General features: G+C 46.3%; 2 protein-coding genes across 3 annotated transcripts; both read right to left on the reverse strand.

Moving 5' to 3' along the window:
* Positions 1 to 320: 320 nt before the first annotated feature.
* Positions 321 to 20,538, reverse strand: LOC149347655 (plancitoxin-1-like). Of its 2 annotated transcripts, XM_089587279.1 has the most exons (8): positions 20,251 to 20,361; positions 16,432 to 16,561; positions 12,020 to 12,215; positions 9,555 to 9,627; positions 8,180 to 8,344; positions 6,859 to 7,065; positions 3,673 to 3,917; positions 321 to 2,115 (listed from the first exon to the last, which is right to left on the reverse strand). In XM_089587279.1, the coding sequence occupies exons 2-8, from the start codon at positions 16,539 to 16,541 to the stop codon at positions 2,005 to 2,007; spliced, it is 1,107 nt and encodes a 368-aa protein (XP_089443405.1). In that variant the 5' UTR covers positions 16,542 to 16,561; positions 20,251 to 20,361; the 3' UTR covers positions 321 to 2,004. The 2 variants fall into 2 exon arrangements, with proteins under 2 accessions (XP_089443405.1, XP_089443404.1); XM_089587278.1 differs by lacking the exon at positions 16,432 to 16,561 and having other exon boundaries at positions 323 to 2,115; positions 20,251 to 20,538.
* A 2,578-nt stretch (positions 20,539 to 23,116) lies between these two features.
* LOC149347656 (uncharacterized) lies at positions 23,117 to 24,927 on the reverse strand. The gene is made up of 2 exons (XM_089585636.1): positions 24,444 to 24,927; positions 23,117 to 23,246 (listed from the first exon to the last, which is right to left on the reverse strand). The coding sequence occupies exons 1-2, from the start codon at positions 24,870 to 24,872 to the stop codon at positions 23,223 to 23,225; spliced, it is 453 nt and encodes a 150-aa protein (XP_089441762.1). The 5' UTR covers positions 24,873 to 24,927; the 3' UTR covers positions 23,117 to 23,222.
* Between the last annotated feature and the right edge of the window lie 1,300 nt (positions 24,928 to 26,227).

Below are 26,227 nucleotides of genomic sequence, written 5' to 3' on the forward strand. Positions count from 1 at the left end.
GACGCCGCAGAAGGGGCCGCAGCGCACAGCTTGCGCCGCGTCTGCCGGCGCGCCCAGCCAATCCACTGCGATCACAGCGCCCTCTATTCTGTCGACAGCCAGCGCCTCGCTTTGAGCGCCTCGTTCGTCTCACTCAGACCTTTCTAGTACACTCTAGTGAAAGGCACTTCACGCGTTGGTCGACTCCGCCCACCGTACGGGGGAGAATTAAAAAAAAAAGGGCGGGAGCCGGACGTTAATTCGATTTAATTACGGAAATCGGCCACACAGGGCCATAAATCAAAATTTCTAACAATGCTCGGAACGTGCAGATTGAGTTCCCGCGGCAAAAAGACGAGTTCAGATTCCTCTTCACTGCACCTTTAACTGTTCGATGCTACCGATGAAAACACTTTTAAAAATTTTTACTACATATCAGACGAATGAATTTACCTTCAATATTTCCAGAACTGAATTACAAATTTGGGATTTTTAAGTTGTTTCTCCGAGTATGTTGGACATGGACATCGGACATGCGCCAGAAAAAAAAACGAAAATAGCAACCACGACCATCCTCCCCTGTGCCCTCGCAGCGACAGACGATAGGAGGCAGCCTAGCTCTGCATGTCCCCAGTGTACTTGTTCTCAGCAGTCCAGTCTGAAAACACCTTTTCGCTAGTACAAAACAGTCAGTTCTACGACTACTAAGTTATTATAAGCTTCAAAATTTTTGTTTCATGTAACCGGATTTAAAAGGCTCGTATAAGGTGCGTGGCATATGAAGCAATATATTTGAAGCGCGTTAAAAAAAAATTCCATACAGACGCAAGCTTCTCATGTCCCGTGAGCGGGAGTATTTTATTTACAAATATAACGCATACCCAACAATTCTGGACAAAAAAATTTTTGAGTGGGAAACATTTTGTGAGCCCAATTTTTTCGTATAATGTAAGATTTCACTATAACAATCAATATATCCGCCGATCGCCCACAGGCAGTCTTGGATTTTTTTTTCTATTAACGTTTTTGCTATCGCCAAAACCGTTCCCAACTGGTTTTCTATGGGAGTCTTAACTGTTCGATGCGATCGATGCAAACACTTTAAAAGAAAGATTTTGCAGCATGTCAGAAGAGTAGACGATTGCCTTCAATATTTCTGTAAAAGTACCTTACAATCTTGCGATTTTCGAAATTTTTATACGAAATTGCTGGGCATGCGAATCATTACAAGCTTCTGGAGTTCATGTAGTATCCAAAATATCAGGGGGCACTTTGACGATCTGAACTGCTCGAGGCGAAAGCCTTTCCACGCAGCTTGGGCTACTACTGTCTATTGCATTAGCTTGTGATGACTAATTAGCCATGAACCATGACTAACTAGTCATGATTAGTTAATTACTAACTAGTCATGAATGGATAATGATTAACTAGTCGTGACTAATTAGTTGAAGATTAACCTGTCATGACTGTTTAATGACTAACTAGTCATGACTAGTCTTGACTAGTAAGTCATGACTAGTTAGTCATTATTCAATCGTTACTAGTTAGCCATAAACCAGTCATGACTAGTTAGTCGTGACTAATTAGCCATGACTAGTTAGTCAACTATTCTTGACTAACTAGTCATCACTAGTTATCCACGACTAGTTAGCCACGACTAACCAGTCATGGTTAATAATAACTAATCAGCCACACTAACTAGTCATGACTGGCTAATGACTAGTTAGTCATTACCAATCAGTCATGACTATCCATCACTATCCAGCCATGATTAACTACTCATGACTGGTTAATGACTAGTTAGTCAGGACTTTGACTAGTAATACCTAGTTACGACTTTTACTTCAGATGTCACGGATGGACGGACAGAGATGATCATGGCCGCGAGTATGAGCGCTTAAAGGATTTCGCCTTAAAAGCAGAAGCACAGCAAAAAGTGAAGCGACACGGCGACATGTGTAAAGGCTGTCGGTCACGTAGAGTGCGGGACACAGAGGTATACGGCTGCGGAGTCTTCATCAGTTGCTACTCTGCCTTCCCGCAGTCGCTCCGTTCGGCGATGGCATCCCTAAATATTTGGGCAACCAAGTCGTCCCACATGCAGGTGACCTCGCCTCCTCGTTTGAACTGCGAAAGCTTGAGAAAGAATAGCATAATACATTGTATGGTAGAACATTCTGAAAAAAATTAAGTTCAAAGCTTGCAAAACAGTTCTTCGAAAAGCCTTATTCACTGTGCATAGCACCGTCATCGACACAAAGTCACTGCACGTGACTGATTTTGTCTGCTGATTTCGAAACTCACTTAATGCGCTTTGCTTTCATAATTAAGAAGGAAACTGTCTCAAATATGCGCCGCAACTGTAAGTAGGCACAGGCCACTGAGAGCAACTAATTTTTCAATGATGGTAAAACTGTGCACAAAGGCAAATGTTCAGTGTTGTATACACAGCTGGAATAGAAGGCCGCAGTCTTTGTCGAAATTCCAGAGGCACTGACCCGCACTTTCTATGCAATGGCGCGCAATACTTCCTTTATGTGCATATTTTACAGGTGTTCCCGCTGTTTTCCTTATGTTTAATGCGATTTTTATGCATGCTTTTTATACTGCGTGTGCTCTGTCAACTGTAATCGCTTGGAACAGATACACGGGCCACGTCTAACTGTCTCTTTACACTATTAATCAATTCTAGTAGCTGGCCAGGAGTTTCTGTGAAATAAAATAAACTAAACTCAATTTTAGACCACTCGGCGTTTCTTCCCTTTTTCATAAACACTGCTATGGAAAGCACCAAACTGTACTATGCAGCGCACACCAAATCGCGCAATGATATTACAAGGACCTAATTAAAATTTTCTTCTTAACATCGCCATCCTCAGTTCGATAATATGAGTGCTGACCCCTTTCTTCTCGTTCCACTTTTCTGTCATGAGGTGCTGCTTACACCGAAAAACAGCACTTGAAGGGGGCGGTTTTCTTAGACTGCCACCGTAGAAAAAGGCCCGCTAGCGATTCTTCCATCCTTCTCAATTAAGGCATGGGGAAAAGGGTGGCGACAGCAAACATTTGGACGCGCTTGAAGAGAAAATTGCGAGGACACTTTGGCAACTAAAGTGTTGAGAGGCGAAAGCCGAGGACACTATGCCGGGACCGATTTCCGGTGGATGTGACGTCACACCGTTCCCGTGGCTATATCGATACCGAAATTATACATCTTTTGTGGATTGCAAGTGTTAGTAACGTTTAATTACACATTTTTCCATCTAATTTGACACAAATCCGACGTTTTTCCGACCATTCTGTGACAACTTTTACTATGTCGTGACGACTTCCGGTGGATGTGACGTCAGATTTTTTCCGTAACTATATCGACGACCACGCTATTTCGATAAAATTTCGACATTTTTGCCTATAATTAATTAACTAATTAATGTACAGTCATCAAACTTCGCTTTTCTGCTCATTTTTTCCTCCTCTATCAGAAGCAACCATTGGTTTTCTTTCTATTTCAGTTCCCGAGTTACACGCGTGTGACAAGCTTTGTTTAACGGAAGACAGTATGAGCCATTAAAGGCCTTCGTCTTCATACAGTTAAGCATTTCCCTCCTGTACATAAAAGTTAGGGTGCCTTGACGGAGCTTAGAGGGTGAGCCATTGCTGCCCCCTAACAGAATCTCTCGTCTCGCAACTCACCATGCGGTTCAGCGAGGAGAAACAGAAGAAACCCTTGCGGAGCGCGACGTCCCACTTGCTGTGGTCCTCCGCAGCGCTGAACTCGACCACTTGGCCTTGGGCGAATTTCAGGTTTATCGTGTCGACGTCCGTGACACCGTGGAGTCCGGAGCAATCCGTTTCCTGAGGGCCGCCGGTGCCTCTTCGCCAAGACTGCACGGCAATGATGTCGCCGGCGTACCTGACCACTTCGTTCTTGTAGACGTCTGTAAGGGGGCAGGATTAGTCGGCAAGCCACGCAGACAAACACTGCGTTATTTTTATTGCGAAGCAATACTACTTTCACTTTCAGCTCCTCGCGTGGCGAGGCGGCGGTAGCTACCATTGACCTTGAGCGGCGCGCCTAGCGGTGTGACGTCACAGCTGCAAGAGCAGGGCTTCAACTTGTGCCGTCGCGAGGCGAGGCCGCGCGTGGTGGCTGCTGCCTAACTCCTGCGCCCGCCGCGCGCGGCGCGGATTGGATAGGATTGGATTGGACTAGATTAGATTAGATTAGATTAGATTAGATTAGATTAGATTAGATTAGATTAGATTAGATTAGATTAGATTGCATTGGATTGGATTGTATAGCCGATGCATCGCCACAAGTCTAACCACAAGCACCACCACCAGCTACACTACCAGCTGAACCATGGCGTAGCTACAGTATTGCTTTTGCAATTACCGGGCTTAACCAAGCCAAGCCACAGCCATTTTTGTGGTGTGATGGCTATGCCGGTATCGCAGAGTGGGGTAACCGAGAACTTCAGCATTTACCCCATTTATCATGCGAATGTTATCTAGGCGGGCCGATTAGTGGCCGCTTTCAGTAACATCACCAGGAATTCGGAAGAGTGCTCGAGTTCACTTGTTTTGCCACCTTGTGACGTCATGATCTTGAGCGTTCAGTAAGTCGTTAACGCAGCCGATGGAAAAAAAATGATATCTAGTCGTCACACGTGTGTAACGCGAGTGTGAAGTACAGCTACTTGTGAAGCTCAAAACGCCGTACGTGTCCTTAAATCCCCTCAATAAACTTTACTGAGTCTTAAAGAACCCCGGCCGGTCGAAATTCTCCGGAGCCCTTCACTACGGCGTCCCTCATAGCCTGAGTTGCTTTGGAAAATCAAACCCAAATAACCCAAGCTTTACGCTGCGTCTTATCGTGACGCCATCTGTGCATGGCAGCACGAACAGCGCAACCACTGTCTAGCACCGCTGCGCACAGAGGACGCCACTAATCAGCTAAGCTGCGAGTGGAGCTGAGTCGTTTTCTAGTCGTTTATCCCTGGTGTTATACCCACTTCGCAGAACCAGGAAAGATGCCATTGACAGCTGTCGCTATTTATTTATTTATTTATTACAGTACCCACAGCGCCGTGAGGCATTACAGTGGGGGGGAAGACGACTCAAACACAGTCGAAAAAGCAGGAAATGCAGATAAAAAGAAGATAGGCAAGCAACTGAATTTACAATCAAACAAGCAGACAGGTAACACTTTCACAATCATTGAAGAAACAATGGCTCAATTACAATGCATATTTCGCAGTGAGGAAAAAAAAACATCAGTGGAGGTAATGGTAGCAATATCATGGGGGAGTTTATTCTATTCTCGAATTGTTTGGGGGAAGAAGGACATCTTAAAGAAGTTCGTTTTACACCTGATCTCTTTAATTTTAAAGGCATGATCAAGACGCGGTGAGACATAATCGGGATGTCGCAAATAATGCTCCCTGTTAATACCAGTCTTATTGTGAAATAAATAATTGTGAAATTAAATAAATGCAAGGCTGTAGCGAGCCTTTACTGTGAGGACCTTTTCGCCACTGCAGAGTTGGTTAGGCTACTTGGCAACGGCTACAGTGCTGTGAACATGCCAGTTTTTGCCAAAATTCTTACTGACTTCAACTAAAAGGCATCGAGCAATTAAAAGCTACGTCCCTCTTTTTCAGCCCTTAGAAGCCTAACTATTGGTGTTATAAATTCTTCAAATTAGTATTTTTGTCACCAAATCGGCTCTTTATTTTCGTCTCTTCCATTGGCTCCCGTACTTTAAGTTTCAGCATTTCAAAACGCATTCGACGAGGCACGGAGGTGCAGGTGCTATGGAAGTGTGCGAACCCTAGAACCCTAAATCTTGTGAACAATTCATTAAGTTATATCTATGATTAGTTACCGCTGGAAAACTCATTAGTGGTTTGCGAATTTCAGCGACAGCTGGGGTGGTGCGAAATGCACATGCTAGAGGGTGTTTTGTAATTTTGTTTGCGGTATAGCTTATTAGCCTTCGGTGGAGGGAAGGGTGGTACACTCTAAACAGGAATACACCTATACGGGAGAGTAGAAATGGAGTAAGTTGTCCTCTAGCGAACTCCCTTTGTATAAAAGAGAGTGCGCTAGAGAAGAGATCAAAAATTGAAAATTTAAAATTGGTTTTTGCAGGAAAGAAAATGGCGCAACATGTCTCACATATCGCTGGACGCCTGAACCACGCCGTAAAGGAAGGAATAAAAGAGAGAATGAAAGACGGAAGGAAGAAATAGGTTCCGTAGTGGAGGGCTTCGGAATAACTTCGCCCACCTGGGGATCTTTACCGTGCACTGACGTCGAACAGTACACTGGCGCCTTTTGCGTTTCGCCTCCATCGAAAAGCAGCTGCCACGGCCGGGTTCGAACCCGGGAAATCCGGCTCAGTAGCCGAACGCCCAATCACTCAGCCACTGCGGACTGGGGACAAATTACTACTCCCTTTTACTCTTTCCTGTTTAGAGTGTAGTATATCATGTAAGCGTGCGGCACGCACGGTCGCTCTTTAATGCATATAATGGGGGTGTGCTACGTGACAGATGAAATCAGAGAAACGAGTGAGTGAGCCCTCCACTACGGCGTCCCTCATAGCCAGAGTCGCTTTGGGACGTTAAATACCACTAAATCAATCTTTAGTGCCTCTACCGATTTTTGTGTGTGTGTGTGTGGCCTAGTATTCAATCTCCCCCAAACCTAGCTCTGATAGCACAAGCCGCATGTCCAAATGTAAGCAACCCTCAGATACTTCACCTTCTTGGGGACAAAGTGGTGCTTCAAGCTGCTGTCATGAATGACAGGGAAGGAGAGGACAGAGTGTGGCATCCGTGAATATTACACACATGGCGTTCGCGTTAGGCATACCTTTCGTCCAGTACGGCGGCTTCGCAATGGCCAGGAAGGTTTTCCCTCCTTTGCTTTTAAAAGTGTCAATCCTCGGCTTCTGGGCCTTCTTGATTACTTTCTTACGAAGCAGTAGGCTGAGTTCTGTGTTTCTAAGCTGTGGGGAGCGCAGCCATGGCGGCAGGTAGCTCTGGTAGACGTGGGCCGACTGCACGCGTAAGTGGTGTGCTGAAAACAAACAAACAAAAAGAAATGATAATCACGCTGAGGGCTGAGTGCCACTTCTAAAGAAATACGCTTTCATACACATGCCCATACAAACGCCATACACATGTACCACACACCAGTCAGCCATAAGACATGCAGCTGCTTTGGGGGTGGCTTTGGAAACTCACAAAGAAAGGACAGCTTGCGATTAGTTTTTTTTTTATGTCATGCCTTGCCTTGTTCTGCCGCAGGTCTTTGCACGAGGTCAGCTTAAGGCTTCTCTGTTCTAACATTAGGCATAATATTTTCCTTAGAGGATCCTTTACTATTACAGGACCACGTCACTATCGACTGCAATAAAAGTGAATTTGCAAATAGGTGTCTTCTATTCTGCCGCACCTAACTCAGCTTTTCTTTTATTGTCGATTATACACAGCTTCAGTGCAAAGACTCATTTTCTCTTCCGCCTCAGATTAAAAAGACAGTGTATTCTTAGGAATAGCGCTCAACAGTGCCAACCGCTGTGAAGCTCAGAATAGCGCGTATTATTCACTGCACACTATTAAGCGGCTTGGTGCGAAACGACGTTTCCAAAAGCCTCAGAAAGCTTGCGATCTAGCTATTGCAATGAGCACAATTATCTGACCCAAATATCTTCTCTACTTCAGGTTTACGTCGAATATTGAAGCAGGCAAAACTGGAGAAGAATTTCCTTCTCGCTTTATGCCCATTTACCGAAGAATGAGCTGCTTCAGAAACTTGCGTGATTTATTTCAACCTTTAACATGGTGTGGGCTTGTGAATGTCATTGTCCCTGTCCTTTAAAATTCCCTGAATAGAATAGGCCACAACTTTGGTTAATTGAACGACCTGTGAGTCCACAGTGCGCGGTTTTGAGCACTCCCCGGAATGCACGAAAGAGAGCAGCGCAGCATCGTCTGCTAGCGCTGCTCGTTGGAGCGCCGAGAGGGCGCGCATGTAGCTGCCGCGAGGGCCCGCAGCGCCATATGTCGGTGTGCTAGAAAACTGCTGTAACACAGAGTTCACGAAACAAACAAATCTACAATATTTTTCGACACACTGAGAAGAGTAATGACACGGCTGTGTCACATGACTGCATTCCAGGCAAACGTACCTATTGCTTCGGCTGTTCTGTGGGGAAAGCTTATACACAGGAAGAGTTGTCCATTTGTGTATCCGCTGTCCGGATATCCATAACCTTCCTTCACGTCCAACGGAAATTTAGGCACGCTATGCTGGAGCCAGACTGAGCCCTTTGCATTTGCGGTCATCAGGATCCCTGAAAAAAAAATAAAACTCATGTTTGCAAACTTGGTCACCGGCAAGTTGGCAAATCATAGAGGCGCGCGCGTTGACATTTCGGAATAAGCATGAGAACAGCCAAATGTTACATGCTGAGATGCATGCGACACGATCGCTCCCATTTAAGTGCTTATTATGAGGAAAATATGCAGCGGCTTATATATTAAGACGTATGGGGAAAAAATCTCCTACACGACGATCAATTTTTTTGCAGTACAAGGTAGAGAGAGGGTGGGCAGATGGTTCTTGATGGTCACAAAGTGAACAAGAGAGGGAAAGCCTCAGAATGCTTGTCAACGTTTCGACAACAGGGCTTGTCTTCGTGTGTGCAAAGTGCTAATCATTGGCGTGGTTTAAATATGGTCATCCCTTTGAGGAGGAAGGCCCAGTGAGGGGGGGGGGGGGCGGTTTTAAGTGGAAAGGGTGTTAAGGTGGGGAGGCTGAATCTTGTCTAGGCATGATGGCTGCTAAAGCTGATTAACCAGCTAATCGTCTTTAACAGCCATCATGCCTGGACAACATTCAGCCTCCCCAACCAGATGACCATTTTAGCAGCCATCATGCCTGAAAAGATTGACCCTCCCCATCCCAGCACCCTTCCCACTTCACACCCTCCTCCCTCTCAACGGGCCTTCCTCCTCGGAGTGAAGGCACAGTTTAAACCCCCCTCCCCCAATGATTAGCGCTTTGCCCAGACGAAGCCTTGTCGAAACTTTGGCAAGTACCCTGAGGCTTTCCCCTCTCTTGTTCACTTTGTAATTTTTTGCAGTGTTTAAATTTATTTTGAAAAGAATCGTTTTTACAGAAATATTTTGCATTTTTTCTGCCACAATCATCCGTCAGGATCCATGCACTGTTTAACTTTCCTCGTCGGGGACAGAGAGGACACTCTAACACATGAAGCTATAAAATGCTCGAAACCTACTTCCACGACGAATAGAAAAAAGACTTAATCCAGCCTCATTTCGGCCTGAGAACAGCCAGATTTTCTTTTGAATAAATTACATTGATTGATTGATCGATTGATCGATTGATCGATTGATCGATTGATCGATTGATCGATTGATCGATTGATCGATTGATTGATTGATTGATTGATTGATTGATTGATTGATTGATTGATTGATTGATTGATTGATTGATTGAAGCTGGCTACGTGGATATAGTAAAGGAGCGATTCAGCTTACCTTTCGCATGACCTTTGTTCGTTCCTCCAAATTCTGGGGGTGGTTGGTAGTTGTACAAAGCGTAAGCAACACCCTGAAATGAATAAAAAGGCGGCTGATAACTTGACCGCAATTACTTAGTTCATGGCACTAAGCACTTTTTTGCATGTTTAAAGCAGCAGCTTAAAGATGCTTTCAGTGTTATCGAATTTATCTATCTGTTGAATTTCTTCTTGCTGAATTGTTTGAGTTGATGGCCGCGGCGAAAGCATGAACAGTTTCAAACAGTTGAGTGACTGTCGACAAGCGGCGTCGGAAACCATCTTGTCTGTGATGAAAAGCGGAATGGTTATTTTCTAAAAACTCCGTCAAGTATTTAGCTACTATATGTTCAAGCAATTTTCACGACGTTTACATAATAATGATGGGACGATAATTTCTGATAAATTAACGTTTATGCATTATTTTTGCTATGCCGGTAAGGTTTGGTTTCGTTTATGGGGTTTAACGTCCCAAAGCGACTGAGGCTATGAGAGACGCCGTAGTGGAGGGCTTCGGAAATCTCGACCACCTGGGGTTCTTTAACTTGCACTGACATCGCACAGTACACGGGCCTCCAGAATACCGATAAGGAGCTGTTCACGTTTTACCTTTTCGCATGCTGCACAAAAATAGCGTTGCATGCACAAAGTGTTATCAAATTCAGTTTTTAATTTACGAGACACGTGCTAACGCACTGTTCAAGTTAGGAGTTGAAGAGACGAGCAATTACCTTAACTTTCTCAGCAAAGCAGAGTTTGTCTTGACGTTCAGGTTTTCTTTACACTTTTCTATTGATGTTTTCTATTGATTTGTTTTCGAGGCATTCAAAACTACCCTTCAGATTCAGAAGCGATGTCGAAGGGCCGGGAGGATTGGGCGAGGGGGGCTGGGAGGGGATAGAATTGGGGTTGCTCAAGAAAACCTATCGGCCACTTCTCCTGCTGCGTTCTAAAGTTACGCAATGCAATTTGAATAGCGCATTATTATTTTCTATCGCATTATAGCTTTCAAAGCGGGAGGGCGGTATGATAAATGTAAGACACTTTGCCATTGTCCCCAAGTTCTGCAACAAATTACAGGCGCGGACAGCAGTAAACGTAGACCGCTGTGCTGTCCCAACTGCTTTCTCACCTGCCCTAGCTAAGGTCAGGAGCCACAGTGCGTTGATATATCGCAGCACTGTATCTATCTCACATGCACACACCCCAAGCTCCTCTAAGCAGCGTGGTTAGCGTGCTGCAGAGCACTCCAATCGCTCCTTCCGCTCACTCCTGTACAGTGGTGAGCAGCCTTGTCTAGAGCGCTTGAGCAGTGCGCACTTGGTAACAAAAACCGAAATTAGAGAGCAGCCCCTCATTACAGGGCAAAGTTTTCGCGCCTGCTTTGTTTACGAGGCTATCTGGCGCTACTTCCGTGCAAGCGTTGCAGCTGGACCCTAGAGGCTGCCACAAAATCTGGATTTGTTTGCAAGGAAGTGCACCGCCCGAGCGCTCTAGACAAGGCTGCTCACCACTGTACATACGTTAGAATGCCTGAGGGACTGCAGCGAGGTTGTGTGTATCCCACGCACCATACCATCAGAGATAATTTAGCAAAAATTCACACTCTCGTAGTCGAGAATATACATCCAAGCATGAAGTGCACTACTGGAAAGGTGTACCGTAATCTCGGACGGCTGTTATATACTGATAGCCGCACGCGCGTCTTCAGGTGTGTACCTCATTCGCCACTTTTCGTTCCTTTAGATTTCTTCACGAGTGACAGCGCGCCGGGCTTTCTTTGCCACTTTTTGTGTATGGCGACCAGCGCTCGTCACGTACAGAAGAACAGGGTGTGGTGCCAGCACGTGCTACACAGAACGCTGAGACATTCAGCACGGTTGGACGCCGCCGCCACCGCTCCCGCCCATCACCACGTCGAAGAAGAGAGATTTAGAGCTGGTTACTGGCTGTGCCGATAAATGGCTCCACGGGGCCTGTGTTCTAGGGTTCGCGTGCATGGCGAAATGAAGGCAACTCACGCGGCGCTGTCGCCTAGTTAGCCTAGCTTATCAAGTGCTATAATCGGATACAGCAACGCAGCGGCTTTCCCCGTCAAGGGACCCCCTTCCAGCCAATGGCGCCGGCCGATTTTTACGACAATGCTAGCGTGACAATGCAGGGAGCGGCGCCACAGTGGATAGAGGGGTCTATCCCTGACCATAGAGGGATAGGGATTATCCCCTTTCATCTACCACTCCGTTTTTTTCACACTAGCAGGGTCATGAGAATCGGCCGACGCCATTGGCTGGAAATGGGTCCTCTGACGGGAAAAAGCCCCAGGCTGACTGAAAACTCTGCCAAAGTTCGTTTAGGTTCGCCTCCGTGTTATCCTGGTGACCCGCGGCGCGCCGACAACGGGAGCTAAAAGCATTTCATGCTTAATGATAATTCATGAGTACGTACTTTATTCTTCTCCCCAAGGATGGGCGCCAAAGTCTGGCTGACCGGATTGCCCTCATCTTCGTCGATGCTCTGCTTTAAGAGGGTCCAGAGTCCTGATTTAATTGAGTTAGAGTCAACATAGGCCATTTCACTTCCCACCGGAGTAAAACTGTTGCCATCGCGGTCGCTCCCCTTGGGCAGCTTGTAGACGATGAACCTGCCAGTCAACAAAAGCAGCATTAGAGCAAGTATTAGTACACGCTTGTTGCATTACATGTCCATTAAAAAGCATCCGGCGTGATGAATTAGTCGCTTTGAAATCTAACACGTCCGTGGCGGCTGGGTATCTATAACGGTGAAGCTCAAGAGACGCCTGTGTATTTGCTGTGCGATGCCGGTACACATTAAATAAGCCTAGGTAATGCAAAATAAACCGGCGACCTCCACTACGGCGTGCTTCATAGCCCTAGATGCCACACTCATCTTGAGCCTGCACTCTAATCAACCGTTCAAAGCTCCATTAGCTCTCCGCTGGTTTAACTTCGCTCTGACGAGCCGCTATCTTGAACACAGCATAATCACAAAGTGAACACGAGAAGGAAAACCTCAGGGTGCGCCAACGTTTCGACAAGAGGATTTGTTTTCGTCTGTGCGCCCATACGAAGATAAGTCGTCTTGTCGAAACGTTGCCAAGCACCCTTAGGCAATCCCTCCCTTGTTCACTTCGTGATTATCAAGTACCATCGGACCAACCTCTCTTTACCATATGGACAGTATAAACAAAGTGTTTACATTTCCTTTGAGTTAGTATGTGCTTTATCTGTTACCACCTTGCCCTAGTTCTTTTTTTGGGCATACAGCGAGTATACATACCCACACTGCAACACTCTAAAGTGGCTTAAGGTATTTTCAACAAATAAATTGTAGTGCTGTACAGTGTTTCATTATCTACCGCCTACTACTGCCTAAGACCTGACATACATAGACAGGCTTTCAGGTTTGCTTGTAATAGCTGAAGCAGCAGAATGGGCTCCCCGCTTTATTAATTACTTTATCAAGCTATAGCCAATTACTCGCCATTTCCAGGTAGAAGCCGGGAAGCACCTGTTTACTCCATGACTACCGTACAGAATAGCTAAACAGCTTATAGATTCTGCCCACCGCTGGATTGATGGAGTTCTACGGTTCCTCCTGCACCGTCTGGCCCATCTGAATCGAATTGTCACTGCTAATTAGCCCACAGCGGGCGTTCTCTGCTGCGAAGTAAGCATTACGCGTACGACGCCAACAACGCTATAAACCCTGAATAATATTACGAGGGTGCTTAAAAGTGATATTTTGGGGAGGTGTTCTTCCTGGGCAGACATCTTTCTACATCTTCCTCCCCTCTCCCAAAAGTGGGCAGGGGATTTTTACACCTCTCAACTTTGCCACTGGGAACCATGGCATATGGCAAGTGCATACATCAGAACAACAAAAGTCTTTTTTTTTTCCACAAAGTGAATTCTCATGCTGACGTATTCAGAGTCGCTTCTACCGCTATTACCGAGCACACAAATCCCGTATACTTGCATGGTCTGCGGTTAAGAGGATTCGCGCGTAATTGAGGAACGGATATACTTCCAAGGCAAGGAAATAAGTGTTGTACGCCTGCATAGCCGGCTTGAAACTTGAGAACGCATGCGCGCGGACTTTCACCTCAGTGGCTGAGTTGTTACGGCGCTCGGCTGCTGGCCCAAGAGACGCGGGTTCGATTCCGGCCACGGCGCCTGAATTTGGGTGGAGACGAAATTCTAGAGGCCAGTGTACTGTTCGATGTCGGTGCACGTTAAGTAACCCCAGGTGGTCGAAATTTCCGGAGCCCTTCACTACGGCGTCCCTCATAGCCAGAGTCGCTTTCGTACGTTAAACTTTCATAAACCGTAAACTATTTTGCTCATTTATACTGATTCTGTGATATTTCGGTGTGGTCTCGTACCCTTTCACTTTTTTTTTTGGTGCGAAAACACTGCTTCACTAGCAAGGCTGAAAAACACGGGATATGTGTGAACCTCAACCTTTGACCTTGACCCTTGACTGTGACCTTTGACCCTTTACCTTGATCTTGCATGCTGTTCCCTTTGAGGCGGTGTTGCCTCAAGCGCTTTCGCTCATGCTTAGCTTAACTTCGTTAACACCCTACCCATTTTCTTTTCTTTCTACGAGTGGGAGAACAAGACTTTACTTTAATCAAAATTCGGTTTTTAGTTTACTAACGGTCCCTCTGTCCCGTACCCCCGTCCACCCATTTAGGTCCGCTTTGTGTCTCCTACAATACCACGACCATGACAGAACCAAGCTCAAGACCAATTCGTCTCTAGTACCTATCAAAAAGCCGGAAGCCGTCACTCAGTTTACAGCCACAGAGCTCGCTGTGTATTTGTTTGCACCAACGAGGTCTAATCATAAGCGGGCTGTTCAAGCCCATTTTCACCGTCTTGATTTTGAAACAATTGTGATTAGTTAAAAGATTGAACACAAGCGTTGTAAAGGGCAATATATTTTTTTTTTGTAACATGCGGTACCACGAAAAGTTCGCATAGTCCTCCAACAGCTGGAAAACTCGGAATAAAACGGCGCCGTGCGTGCCTTAAACTTTACAGGCATATTCATTATTCATCATCAAATATAAATCAACGCGTACATTTCCGCAGCCCTTCACTACGGCGTCCCTCATAGCCCGAGTTGCTTTGGGACGTTAAACCCCATAAACCAACCAACCAGAACTTATCTTACTGCGCTGAGTGATTCAGCTGTCAAGAAAAACGTTCTGGTTGGTTGGTTTATTGGGTTTCACGTCCCAAAGCAACTCAGGCTATGAAGGACGCCGTAGTGAATGTCTCCGGAAATTTCGACCACCTGGGGCTCTTTAACGTGCATTGACATCGCACAGTACACGGGCCTCTAGAATTTCGCCTTCATCGAAATTCAGCCGCCGCGGCCGGGATCGAACCAGCGTCTTTCGGGCCAGCAGCCGAGCGCCGTAACCACTGAGCCACCGCGGCGGGGCGCGACTTGTTCTATATACACCATATTAGCTGTCTGTTTCACATAAACACCAGCTTTTTAGTTTTGTAGCTTAAAAATAGATGGTCGAGCGATACTGAATATTATACTTTTTTATATTATATAAAAAAGTCAAGCTTTCATACTACATCGTTAGCACTAACCTCAGCTGCGTGTGCGACGAAGACTTTGTTCTTTTTTCTGGTATTGTTTCGTTGTCTGCACACGAACATCTTTTCTTTTTCTTTTGAAGCAAGCGTTCTCTTTTGTGCAGATGGTACCATCTGGAAATCCTACTACATCTAACATAAACCATACGAAATAACATGTTTTTTTCTGCTGACCAATGCTCGACCACTGTGGCTGGAGACCTTAACAATATATGTCCTCGTTTTTTGTCAATCCAGAATGGCAAGGCATAAATACACTTCAATAAATTTTGAATACTCTCAGAAGGCCAGCTGAACATACACCTGCCTTCTGAGAGGAATTGCTGCAGTTGCTATTGGGATTTCATGGGGGTTTAAGTTGGAGAGATTGTCTGCCGCGTGTCATGGCTCAAAACTTTTTGCGTTTACAGACGCGTCTGCCTAGCTTTTATTTCAGACTATAAATTATTTCTTGACATTTTTTTTCTGTTCATCAGAGCTCTACCACAATGGGCGAGGACCTTGACATTCAATGCATGGGGACGTTTTCCATCAACCTCGTGTGACAGAACACAGTGATCTGCAATGATTTTGTTTATATAATAAATTCTGCAAGGCAGATACGTCTGTTTTCTGGCTGTGTTCTTTTAGTTTTTATGGGCACTACCTCGCGAAAACCCTACTCGGGACTAGTGCTTGTCAGCTGTAAACGGTCGGACGCCTTGTTCCTGACCTTTTAAGGCGGAGGCCTTTATAGGCTCACGGCTCGCCAGCGTGTCTGTGCGCGCGAACTTGTCAATCAAACATGTGACGTCACAAGTCGACGTGGCTAATGAATTAATAATTAATGAATTAATCAATCCATTAATGGCTTAATAATACCATTGCTAGTGAATTAATAATTAACTGTACACTGATGCAGTATATGGTAACTCAAAATCGGTTATAACGAACACATCGGTTATAACGAAGGTATAGTAAGTCGGAACTCGAAGTCGGCCGTAGAACACGGGCATTTTATTACACGCGGTCACGTGACATCCTCCGTGCGCGCTCAGGGCATGCACGTAAAATCGAATTGGGTCTCAAGAAAAGACGCAGGAACTGTCGCATTTCTCTACGGACCCATATACCACGGCATGAGAGAAGCATTGAAGTGGCTGTAAGAAGGAGAGTGAAAGAGGCACCGTAGTTAACGCCACAGCATTAATAAAGAGCAGTGGAATAGCGGAACTTCACCTTGACCTTGCGCGAGGTGACCGTGAGGTGTGTGCTTCCGACAGCTTTAAAATAAACATGACCATAAAAGATGACTGCATCTTGATTGCGTCAGCCGCTCGCAACACCATTGAGGTTGAAAAATGAAAGGCTGAAATGTAAGTTTCACAAATGTAATTTCATGTACGCTTTTACTGACGTCAGCATATAAAAAAGCAGTTATCAATAATGAAAAAGCGTATTGCGTGAAATTAGGTAGTTTGTAACCTTTTTTTACCGGTCCGCAACACCAACCTGTTAGAACAGTATCCTCGTTCTCACGCCGTATCTCCACTGCGAGCAAACTACGCTTACTGCGTGAGCCTACAAGGTTTATAAATCGAGGAAAAACGTTGAAATCTGCAAAGTTCAAACGCGAGAATTTTATGGCAGTGGTATCTTGAGACAAATAAAAATCTTCGTGCACCATTCACTTAGCAGAAACCCAAAGCACAGTGAATCGCAGCGACGAATTGGTTGTAAGGCAATCGTGAGGCGATGTCATCATCGTTGTGAGGCGACGATGACGTTGAATCATCGACAACGCGCTTTATAAAAATTTTTAAATCAACCACTAAATGAAAGCACCCACCTAAGGTAAGCACAAACCCAATTTCTGAAATCTCTTCTCAGTATGCATGGATCGGGAAAAAGCAGGCTTCGCACAAAAACAAAGGACCTTATATTATAATGTGTACTGTTTTCTGCCGGTAATCTTTTTTTACACTTATATCTTTTTATACTTGTGTTATAGTATTGTAAGTGGGCGAGCTTGGAAGCGCATGCCGAAACGGATCACCGACGTGCCCTGAGGAGGGCGCGGGAAGGGGCGCCCGTAAAGCGACAGTACACGTTGCTGGCGGGAGTCAAACTGGCTCCTCTCCTTGAAAAGCGAGGGAGCGTTTATTTCCCTTTCCCTTCTTCCCCGTGCAGCTGGGTGCCGCGGAGACGGCGCCTGCGGTGTACTTCGCGTCCGCTGACTTGGGGAATCGTCACAACTTGTTCTAATTTTTTTCTCATATTCAACACACTTGATCCAATACTGTTTACTTGTCGCATTCTATGATCTCAACAATTTCTATTAATGAATGTATTGCGAATTGCCAATCTGGGGGTTTTACTCCCCGAAGCGACACATGAGCTATAATGGACGCCTTTGTGGAGGGTTCGGGGTTAATTTAGACCACTTGGGATTCTTTACCGCACACTGACATCGCACAGCACACGCGCGAGTTTGTGCATTTCGCCTCAATCGAAATGCGGTCGCCGCGGCCGACATTCAATTTCGCGACCTTGAATACGGAATGAGTGAATCATCTTCCATACTTGTACATATACAATACTTGCACTTAAAGGGAAGCTGGAATGCTGTTCTGAGAAGCCAAGTTTGATGACTGCAGGTTAATTAGTCAGTTAATTATAGACAAAAATGTAGAAATTACGTCCAAATAGCGCGGATGGCGATATAGCCACGGAAACGGCGTGACGTCACATCCACCGGAAGTCGTCACGGCATAGTGAAAATGATCACAGAATGGACGGAAAAACGTCAGATTTGTGTCAAATTAGACGGATAAATGTGTAATTAAGCATAATTAACACTTAAGATCCCCGAAAGATGTACAATTTTGTTATCGATATAGCCACGGGAACGGTGTGAAGTCACATCCACGGAAGTCGTCACGGCATAGTGTCCTCGGCTCTCACCTCTCAACACTTTAGTTGACAAAGCGTCCTCGCAAATTTTTTTCCATTAGCATTTAAAATGGTAAACTAGGTAATCGCATAGATAAAAACTGCGGTGATGTTCAGGCTTCTCCTCACTCCTTTGGGGAATGTGGGGAAACTCGCAGTGACGTCATTATCGCCGAAATTTAAGATGTCCGCTGCCTTCGCTTGCATACTGCTGTGCGTCATCCGATGCCGCCTAACAACGTTTCGTGAGCTTCACCTTCGATGGCGTTGGTTTTCTTCCATGAAACAACTGTTTTTTTTCGCTCGACGCCACTGTATTCGGCGATTACGCCACCATTTCGAGTGGTAGCAGAAGATGATTTCGCACGCTTTACCTGCATGTTCCACACATTCGGCCCTTTTAAACTCATCGAATTCTAAAACCACTTCGGTTGCCCTTTACCAATACGAGGTCCCCGTGAGCAATACCTTTCCTTTAAAGTCTTTCCATCGATCGCATCTAACAGTTAAGGCTGCCGTAAAAAACCAATGAGGAACGCTTTTGACGACAGCAATAACGTTAATAGAGAAAAAATATGCGAGTCTACCGACGGATGATGTGGGGATATATTGATTGTTACAGTGAATTATTACAATACGTGAAAAGAAAAAAACTGCGTTCATAAACGGTTTCCTGCTCAAAAATGCTATCGCTCAGAATTGTTGGGCATGAGTTCGTTCTATCGCTCGTTTTCAGATGCGTCACTTATTAGGATAAACATCTCCATGCAAATTTATCATTTTCTCGCATCGCTGTAGTTGCACCACGCACGTTCTTGTGCCTTTTATTTTTGGCAACATGCGTAATCAACTGATCCTCCGCGTGTGGCTTTTTTTAACAGAAAGGTGTGGCACTTAGGTTTCTTCCCGCGGCACTTAAACAAGTCCAATGCAGAAGCCTTGCAGTGAAGTTCTATGTTTTATTGCGTTAGCAATAAGAGCGACATTCTTCCGGAATGGCGAATCAAAAGTGTGAAGCCGCACCACTAACACCTTACCACCAACCCTCCCACCCATACAACCCTCCGCGCACTTCGATCCACCCTGCTGCATACACCCACCTCCACCCTACCATCCACTTCCGCACTCTAAATCGACCACCCACCCACCCATCTCCTCAACCCGGAAGGACTTCACTCTAAGCAGAAAAGAGGAAAAAGAGATTTAGGTGTCTTATGGAGTAAAAGAAGTAGGCTGTCCTATAGCGCCCTCTCTTTCATAAAAGGGAGTTCAAACAAGCAATCGGAACGCGAACAAAGTCAAACTGGAGTGTATAGCCTCAATACCGCCAACGCCGATCTCTCGTATGGCATCGTATGATTGCCAGCGAGTCCTCTTTTTTTTTTTTACTCCGCCATGCACAACCCGACTCCGTTATAGCTTTTCCTTCGAAGTCGTGTGCTTGGTAAACCTAACGTTCATTGCAGTTCAGGTGGAAGGCCTTTGATTAAGATGCGTTGAATACCTCTTTAAAAAATATTGTCCGATTTGTTTGCTTCGACGCTCGAACGGGTTTACCCGTTTAACATCGGCCAAGTTTTAACTGCCAAACAACGAACAGCGTCCACAGCAACATGACCAGCCGTCGTCGCAATATGATTTCAACTTCTCTCTCCGAGGTTGCTGACGGCCTCGAGTACCTCAACATATACATTGGAATGCTTTCTTGTACGTGAGCCTCTAGAAGAGAAAATGCATGGATCTGACATGAAGCCTTATTTATGCTCGTGAGTTATTTCAGTGTTTATGAATTTTAGACTAGTGGCCTGTAATTTTGTGTGGTTGGTAAATTGGAAATTAGGAAAAATGTAATTATGCTGCATAAAGCAATTTTAAGACAAATACTTGTCCGGAATATAAAAATGATTTTTTTTTCTGTGAATTTCGTCGATTAAACACCTGTGTCAGAAACCGTGCGACCCACAACGTCATTAATTTTCTGCTAGAGGTACTCTGTATCAAGTGCAACAAGACTGCAACAAATGCAACCGTGTCCCTTCGTCTTAATAAAGCATCTTCTTTGCGACCTAAGCCATGCACAACGAATAAACGCCCTGTGATACTCACCAGTCGACGTCCTTTCCCGTAGGATTTTTACAAGAAATACGAGTTTCGTAATAAGCCACGGCTGAGTGCAGGCTGACCAAAAGCCCAGCTAACAGTACCGCACTAGAAGTCGCCATTCCTTCGACTCTAGCCGAGAAGGCAGCGTCCCTTTGCAGCTTCTGCACAACAGACCTCGCGATTCGCTAAAATAAATCGGTGAAACACCGCTTAACGCTGGCTCCTATTCCTAGTCGTCGGGGCCATTGTGCGGTGCTCGCTGATCGCCAGCGTCGCGTCATGCCACTGACCTTTCGCGCCTCCTGAAGCACACAATGCTCGCGCCGAAGGCACAAAACAAGTCATCTCGAATGTTCCAACAATATCTGGTCAGTGTTCCATTGTCCTAAGGCCGCTATATTTTTCAGGACAGCTTTCCAAAAAGTCGGGCAAGCCTATTTTGACACCAGAGAGAGAGAAAAAACAGAAGAATGAAAAGTTAGGGCGGTTAACTATAGTGACGTCCAGATTGCTGCCTTGCAAGTGGCAAAGAGAACAAAGCGAGAGAATGAAAGGACAGAGAGGAATGGGAGGTCAGTTCTGCAAGTGTGCATAGGCCATTTTTATGAGGTACGCTGGACGCACACTGAAAGTTTGTAGCCTTGAACTCAACCCTGAGTTCTTTAAGAACTTCTGTAGCTCTTTCACAGCTTTTCGGTGAGACTAAGGTTTAGTCCAAAACCCCAGAATCTTGGCTTCTGTAAGGGTACGATGATCCAAGCGGCAGCTAGTTGCAGCGAAGAGGACACTCTCAAGCTCTAACCGAGGGCTGCATGCCCAACAGAATCGCACCCGCAGTTCTCACAAGCTGGAGAGTCTGCCATTGCGATTAGGTGCGACTAAGCACCTTTAAGCTCCACCCCGAGTCACAGGCGACACAAGAGCGTAGCATCTCAGCGGGAGAGGCTCGACGGTACCTAGACCATGACGCTAAAGTGACGTTTCGGGCAAGCACTCGCAGGTGTCTTGCAGTGTCGGCTCTTGTCAGTAGTATCCGGGTAATTTTGGCACTACCGTAGCCCGAACGAGCTGCATTGCCACAGAAAAGGACTTAAGTTTAAAGGAACGAAAAAGGGCACGTCGACAATTCTAAGAACATGTCGAGTGGGGCAGCAGTGGCCATATGGGTAAGGTATAGGTCCGTGGGAGCCGGTTTACTCATAAAGCGGTGGGGTACGTCGGACCAGTTGCTTTTTCAAGGTTCGTTGCAAGACATCCCAAAACAATGTTGCGTCCTTACAGTTGGTGAAGTAATATCCAATTGTTTACGCAATATCACAGAGGCGGCAGTTCACAGACGACTCAAAAATGCTCTTTTTCTTAAGTCTTCAGGGGCAATATTTCCGTATGTAGCTTGTAGAAGAAAGAAACATTTAAAGGCGAAAGCTTTTAATGGCTCATACTGTCGTCAGTTAACAAAGTCTGTCATTCGCGTTTAACTCGGGAACTAATATATATAGAAGCCCAAAAGTGGCTGCTTCAGATAGAAGAGTAAAAAAATTAACACAGAAGCCAAGTTCGATCACTGTACATTAATTAATTATAGGCAAAAATGTCGAAATTGCATCGAAATAGCGCGGACGTCAACATAGCCACGGGAACGGTGTGACGTCACACCCACCGTAGTCGTCACGGCGTATTGAAAATTATCACAGAATGGTCGGGAAAACGACGGATTTGTGTCAAATTAGGTGAAAAAATGTGTAATAAAGCTCAATTAACAATTCAGATCCCCGCAATATGTATAATTTAGGTATCGATAAAGCCATGGGAACGGTGTGACGTCACATCCTCCGGAAGGCGTCATGGCATAGTGTGCTCGGCTTTCGCCTCTCAAAACTTTCGTTGCCAAAGCGTCCTCGCAATTTTTCTGCGTAACGGGGTCCTTAACGCTGTCGCGTTAAGAAATGACGCAATTGTTAAAATTTCTTTAAGAGTGAGGGAGGGCCGACAAAGTGAATGGGGGGAGGACCACATTTTACGAAGTGAGGGAGGGCCAAAAATTTATTGGTGAGGGTAATACGTGGCATATGTGGCCCGGGAGCAGCGTTCCTTTCTCCTCCGATTCGAGTTCCCAGCCTGCTTGGTATACGTACATATTCTGATAGCGTGAACACTGTAGCTCGTGTCTTCGCGTACTAAAATGTGCTGAACGCCATGTTACGTGAATGGTGTTCACGCTGTGATCAGGGAGTGCAACGGTGTAAGTTTGGTTTCTTGGTTTATCGGGTTTTAACGTCCCAAAGCAACTCCGGCCATGAGGGACGCCGTAGTGATGGGCTCCGGAAATTTTCACCACCTGGGGTTCTTTAACGCGCACTGCCATCGCACAGTACACGGGCCTCCAGAATTCCACCTTCATCGAAATTCGGCCGCCGCAGCCGGATTCGAACCCGCGTCTGTCGGGTCAGCAGCCGAGCGCCGTAACCACTGAGGCACCGCGGCGGGGCGCAACGGTGTAAGAATATGTCGGGAATAGTGATAAGGCTATATCCCTCAGTGCGAGCATTTTTTTTTTGTTATGCCGTGAACCCCTAAGAAGGAAACACGCTTAGCGGCTGGGATTGCATGAAATCTGTCTGTCGAGACGGCGCGCACTCGCCAGCGCTTTCCTTGTTGCTTTTTTTTTGTGAGAACACTAGATACCTGCAAAACCGTTAGCGATCTTCGAACACCACCGTCACCATGGTGGTAAAAAAACAAAAAAAAAACGAAATAGGCACAAACAAATCGCCCCAACTTTTCAGCGCTAAAAAACTTTTATTCACCATCCACGGACCAGGCGGTCGAGTCACACTTAAAAGGAAGACCTAAAATAATGAGTCACTTGCGGCTGTCTTGTCATCGACCGATGACTGACTGCTCCCGGAGACAGTTGCGCCAATTTTGATTAGTTGCTCCCACGGGAAGAGAACCTGCACTTCGATCTGATGGAGTCATTTTCCATTTTTGGACGGCCCCTGCAGAGTTTGGGAGAGAGCATGCAATTATATTAATACAACATCACATACTTTCAAACACAGCTCTTCCCAAAACTAGAAGCTGTCGGTAGGGCACCGTGCAGGTGACTGGGAGGACAGCAATTAAAGCGCATGCAAGAGAGTTTCTGTTGAAGCAAACGCCTGTGCAGTTAGCCCCGAGATGAAGCTTGGTCGCTATAGCAAATTCTCGGCAGTTTCAAGTTGGCTTCGCCGTGACTTGTTCACTGTCGCCACGCAATGCACACAAGACAGCTGAAAGTGGGCCACCGGTTGGCCAGCCACGACACAGATTAGACTCGCGCTGCCGCTGGGAACGTCTAACTCTGGACCTGAGATGCAAACTTGTACGTACACTCGCTCATGCATCCAACGAATTCCACGCCGGTGCAGACTTATTTGCCGGCTGGCAAGCTGTGCGTCACGCGCAGGAACGAGGGCTGCAGTCTAGCTCTTCCTGTACAATTACGCTAGAAAACGATTTAAGCGTGCAACGTTCGCCGAGGCGTATACGTCAGCCACCGCCTGTAGTGGCCACGACTTTAATCGTGAAGACTGAATTCTTTTTTGTTCTAAGCGCAGGGGACACGCCAAACGAAACGTAAGCAGTGGGGTGCCACGTACACAAGCGTATAGCTGCAGCGTATAAGACGGCGCGCTATCATATCAAACATTGCAACTGAAAGTTGGTAGGGGTTTAACGTATTCAAGCTGAGTAGACATGTGAAAGCAGGTGTTCATTCTTGAATTTGAAGGGACACCTGAGCTCTGCCTTAAGGATATGACGTGATAGCTGCAGTGGGTTAACGTCCGTAAATGCAGAATTGGTCATTCTCGAATTAATATATATAGATAGGGGCGATGCGCCACTGCACTTGCAGGGGGTTGTTTCTATCACAGACACCGGTAGAGGTTGTGTGACCCATATTGGTCTTCCCGAGCAACCCCTCGCGCAGCTGATGCGACGCTCCTCTGAACTTACGCGAGCTACTACCCGAGCAACTCTGGTATTGCCCTCGGGGCAACTCTCGTTGCTAGGCGACGGCAGAAGACCGAAAGCGAACGGTGACAAGATTCCTGGTCGATGTTTGTGAGCGCATGAGTGCTCTCGCACTAGTATGATTCACTCCCCAGATCTGTAAAAGTTAAGGCCCGTTTGCCCCAGTCGGACGCACTCACCTTCATCTGGACTTTTCTCGGTCCCTTGGGCCCCTTGGACGGAGCTGTAGTCGTCCCTGGCGCGCTCGAGTGCAAGTCCGGCCGGGATGTCGGGGCTTTCTTCGGTGCCGTCGAACCAGCACCTTTTGCTTGGGGGGCATTCCCCAGATCCTCCAAAGCTGAGCGACCCGTGCCGGCGTCAGACTTCTGTTGCGAGTGCTTGCTGGCCTTCGACATGGAGGCTTCCATGTTGGCAATCTGCTTCACAAATCGGTCTTTTTGGGACCTAGTGCACGGTGGTGAATACAGGTCGCCCGATCCTGTCGCCGCCGTCCGAGGAGTAGTGGCGTTTGCAGAGGTCTTGCTTGTGTTCGTAGGCGGCTTGCTTTTTCCTACTGCTTCCGCTGTCGCTGTGGCCATCTTGCCCTTGCCGCCGTTTGTTTTCTTCATACCTGTACGAAGCGTGAAGACCGAAGGCTCACGGGGGCGTAGCAGTTCACGAGGAGCTTACGCTGCAAGGCTGCTTCGCGAGCAACCTGTCGTGATCAATCTTTACTTTAACTGCCACCTGCCATGGTGCACAGGTGGCTCACATTTTGATTGTCAGGTTCTGATGTCTCCACAAGGTTACGAGCCCTAGGTGTCCCACCTGGCTCCTATGTTGCTACCCTGGGCATTTTTCGTGCATTTTTCGCTCCTGGTGAATGACGCCGACGATGACGCCGGATTTTCTGCGACACGAGCTCCTTAACGCTGACGCATTCACACGGGATCTGAGCAAGACCATTATCATCATCATCAGCCTTACTACGCCCACTGCAGGTCAAAGGCCTCTTCCATGTCTCTCCAATTAACCCTGTCCTTCGCCAGTTGCGGCCACCGCATTCCCGAAAATTTCTTACTCTCATCTGCCTTCCTAACTTTCTGCCGCCCCCTGCTACGCTTGCCTTTTCTTGGAATCCACTCCGTTACCCTTAAGGACCAGCGGTTATCTTGCCTTCGCATTGCACGCCCTGCCCAAGCCCACTTCTTCCTCTTGATTTCAACTAGGATGTCATTAACGCGCGTTTGTTCCCTCACCCACTCTCTTAAGCGAGAAATTTGCAAACGACAATGGTCCCCCCCCCCCCCCCCTCCTGCTTTTTTATGACGAAGACAGCTTGAAAATCGCATTCTGCAAAGGAGCATCCTATAGAGGTATGGTCCATAACACACTTGCTTTTCGTCCTTTATAGTCTCTCCAATTCAAGGTCTGAAACCGTACATTAGCTACTGCTTAGAAAATATGGCAGAAATTGGTATCGCGAGTAGGCTTTCCATGATTTTTTTCAGGTTGTTATTATCAGTTGAAACAGTCCCCGTGAGCAATCAATTTTCTGCGTGCCATAAAATAGAATTTTTTTATTTAAAAATGTCTGGTGGTTTAGCGTTGCCTAGGAAAGAAATATTGTGCGAAAGTACATTTTTTTTTGTTTGCAGGTGGACACCACTGCCACGTACATGACTGCGCGATTGAGGTGTCCAGTGAGCCGGGGTGCCAGTTTTGCGCGTCTTCAGCTTTCTCATCGTCAATGCCAATTTGCGCAATGCACGCCGGCGGCCTATGCTCCTGTGCCGCTTTTCTGGAGCAATGTTGTGACGCCAACGCGTATTGCTCGAGTGCTGTGTTTCTGCCACAACGTTGTCGACGCCAACGCACGCTGCGCACATCTTTCTGTCGCAGCTGCAACATAGAGCAAGGCGTGAACATTAGTTTGATAATATTATTAATTGATGAAGAAGCCGATGTCCAATGCACCGCTCAA

This window comes from Amblyomma mixtum, chromosome 4, assembly GCF_055824585.1.
Source record: "Amblyomma mixtum isolate Tamu chromosome 4, ASM5582458v1, whole genome shotgun sequence".
Classification (NCBI taxonomy): domain Eukaryota; kingdom Metazoa; phylum Arthropoda; class Arachnida; order Ixodida; family Ixodidae; genus Amblyomma; species Amblyomma mixtum.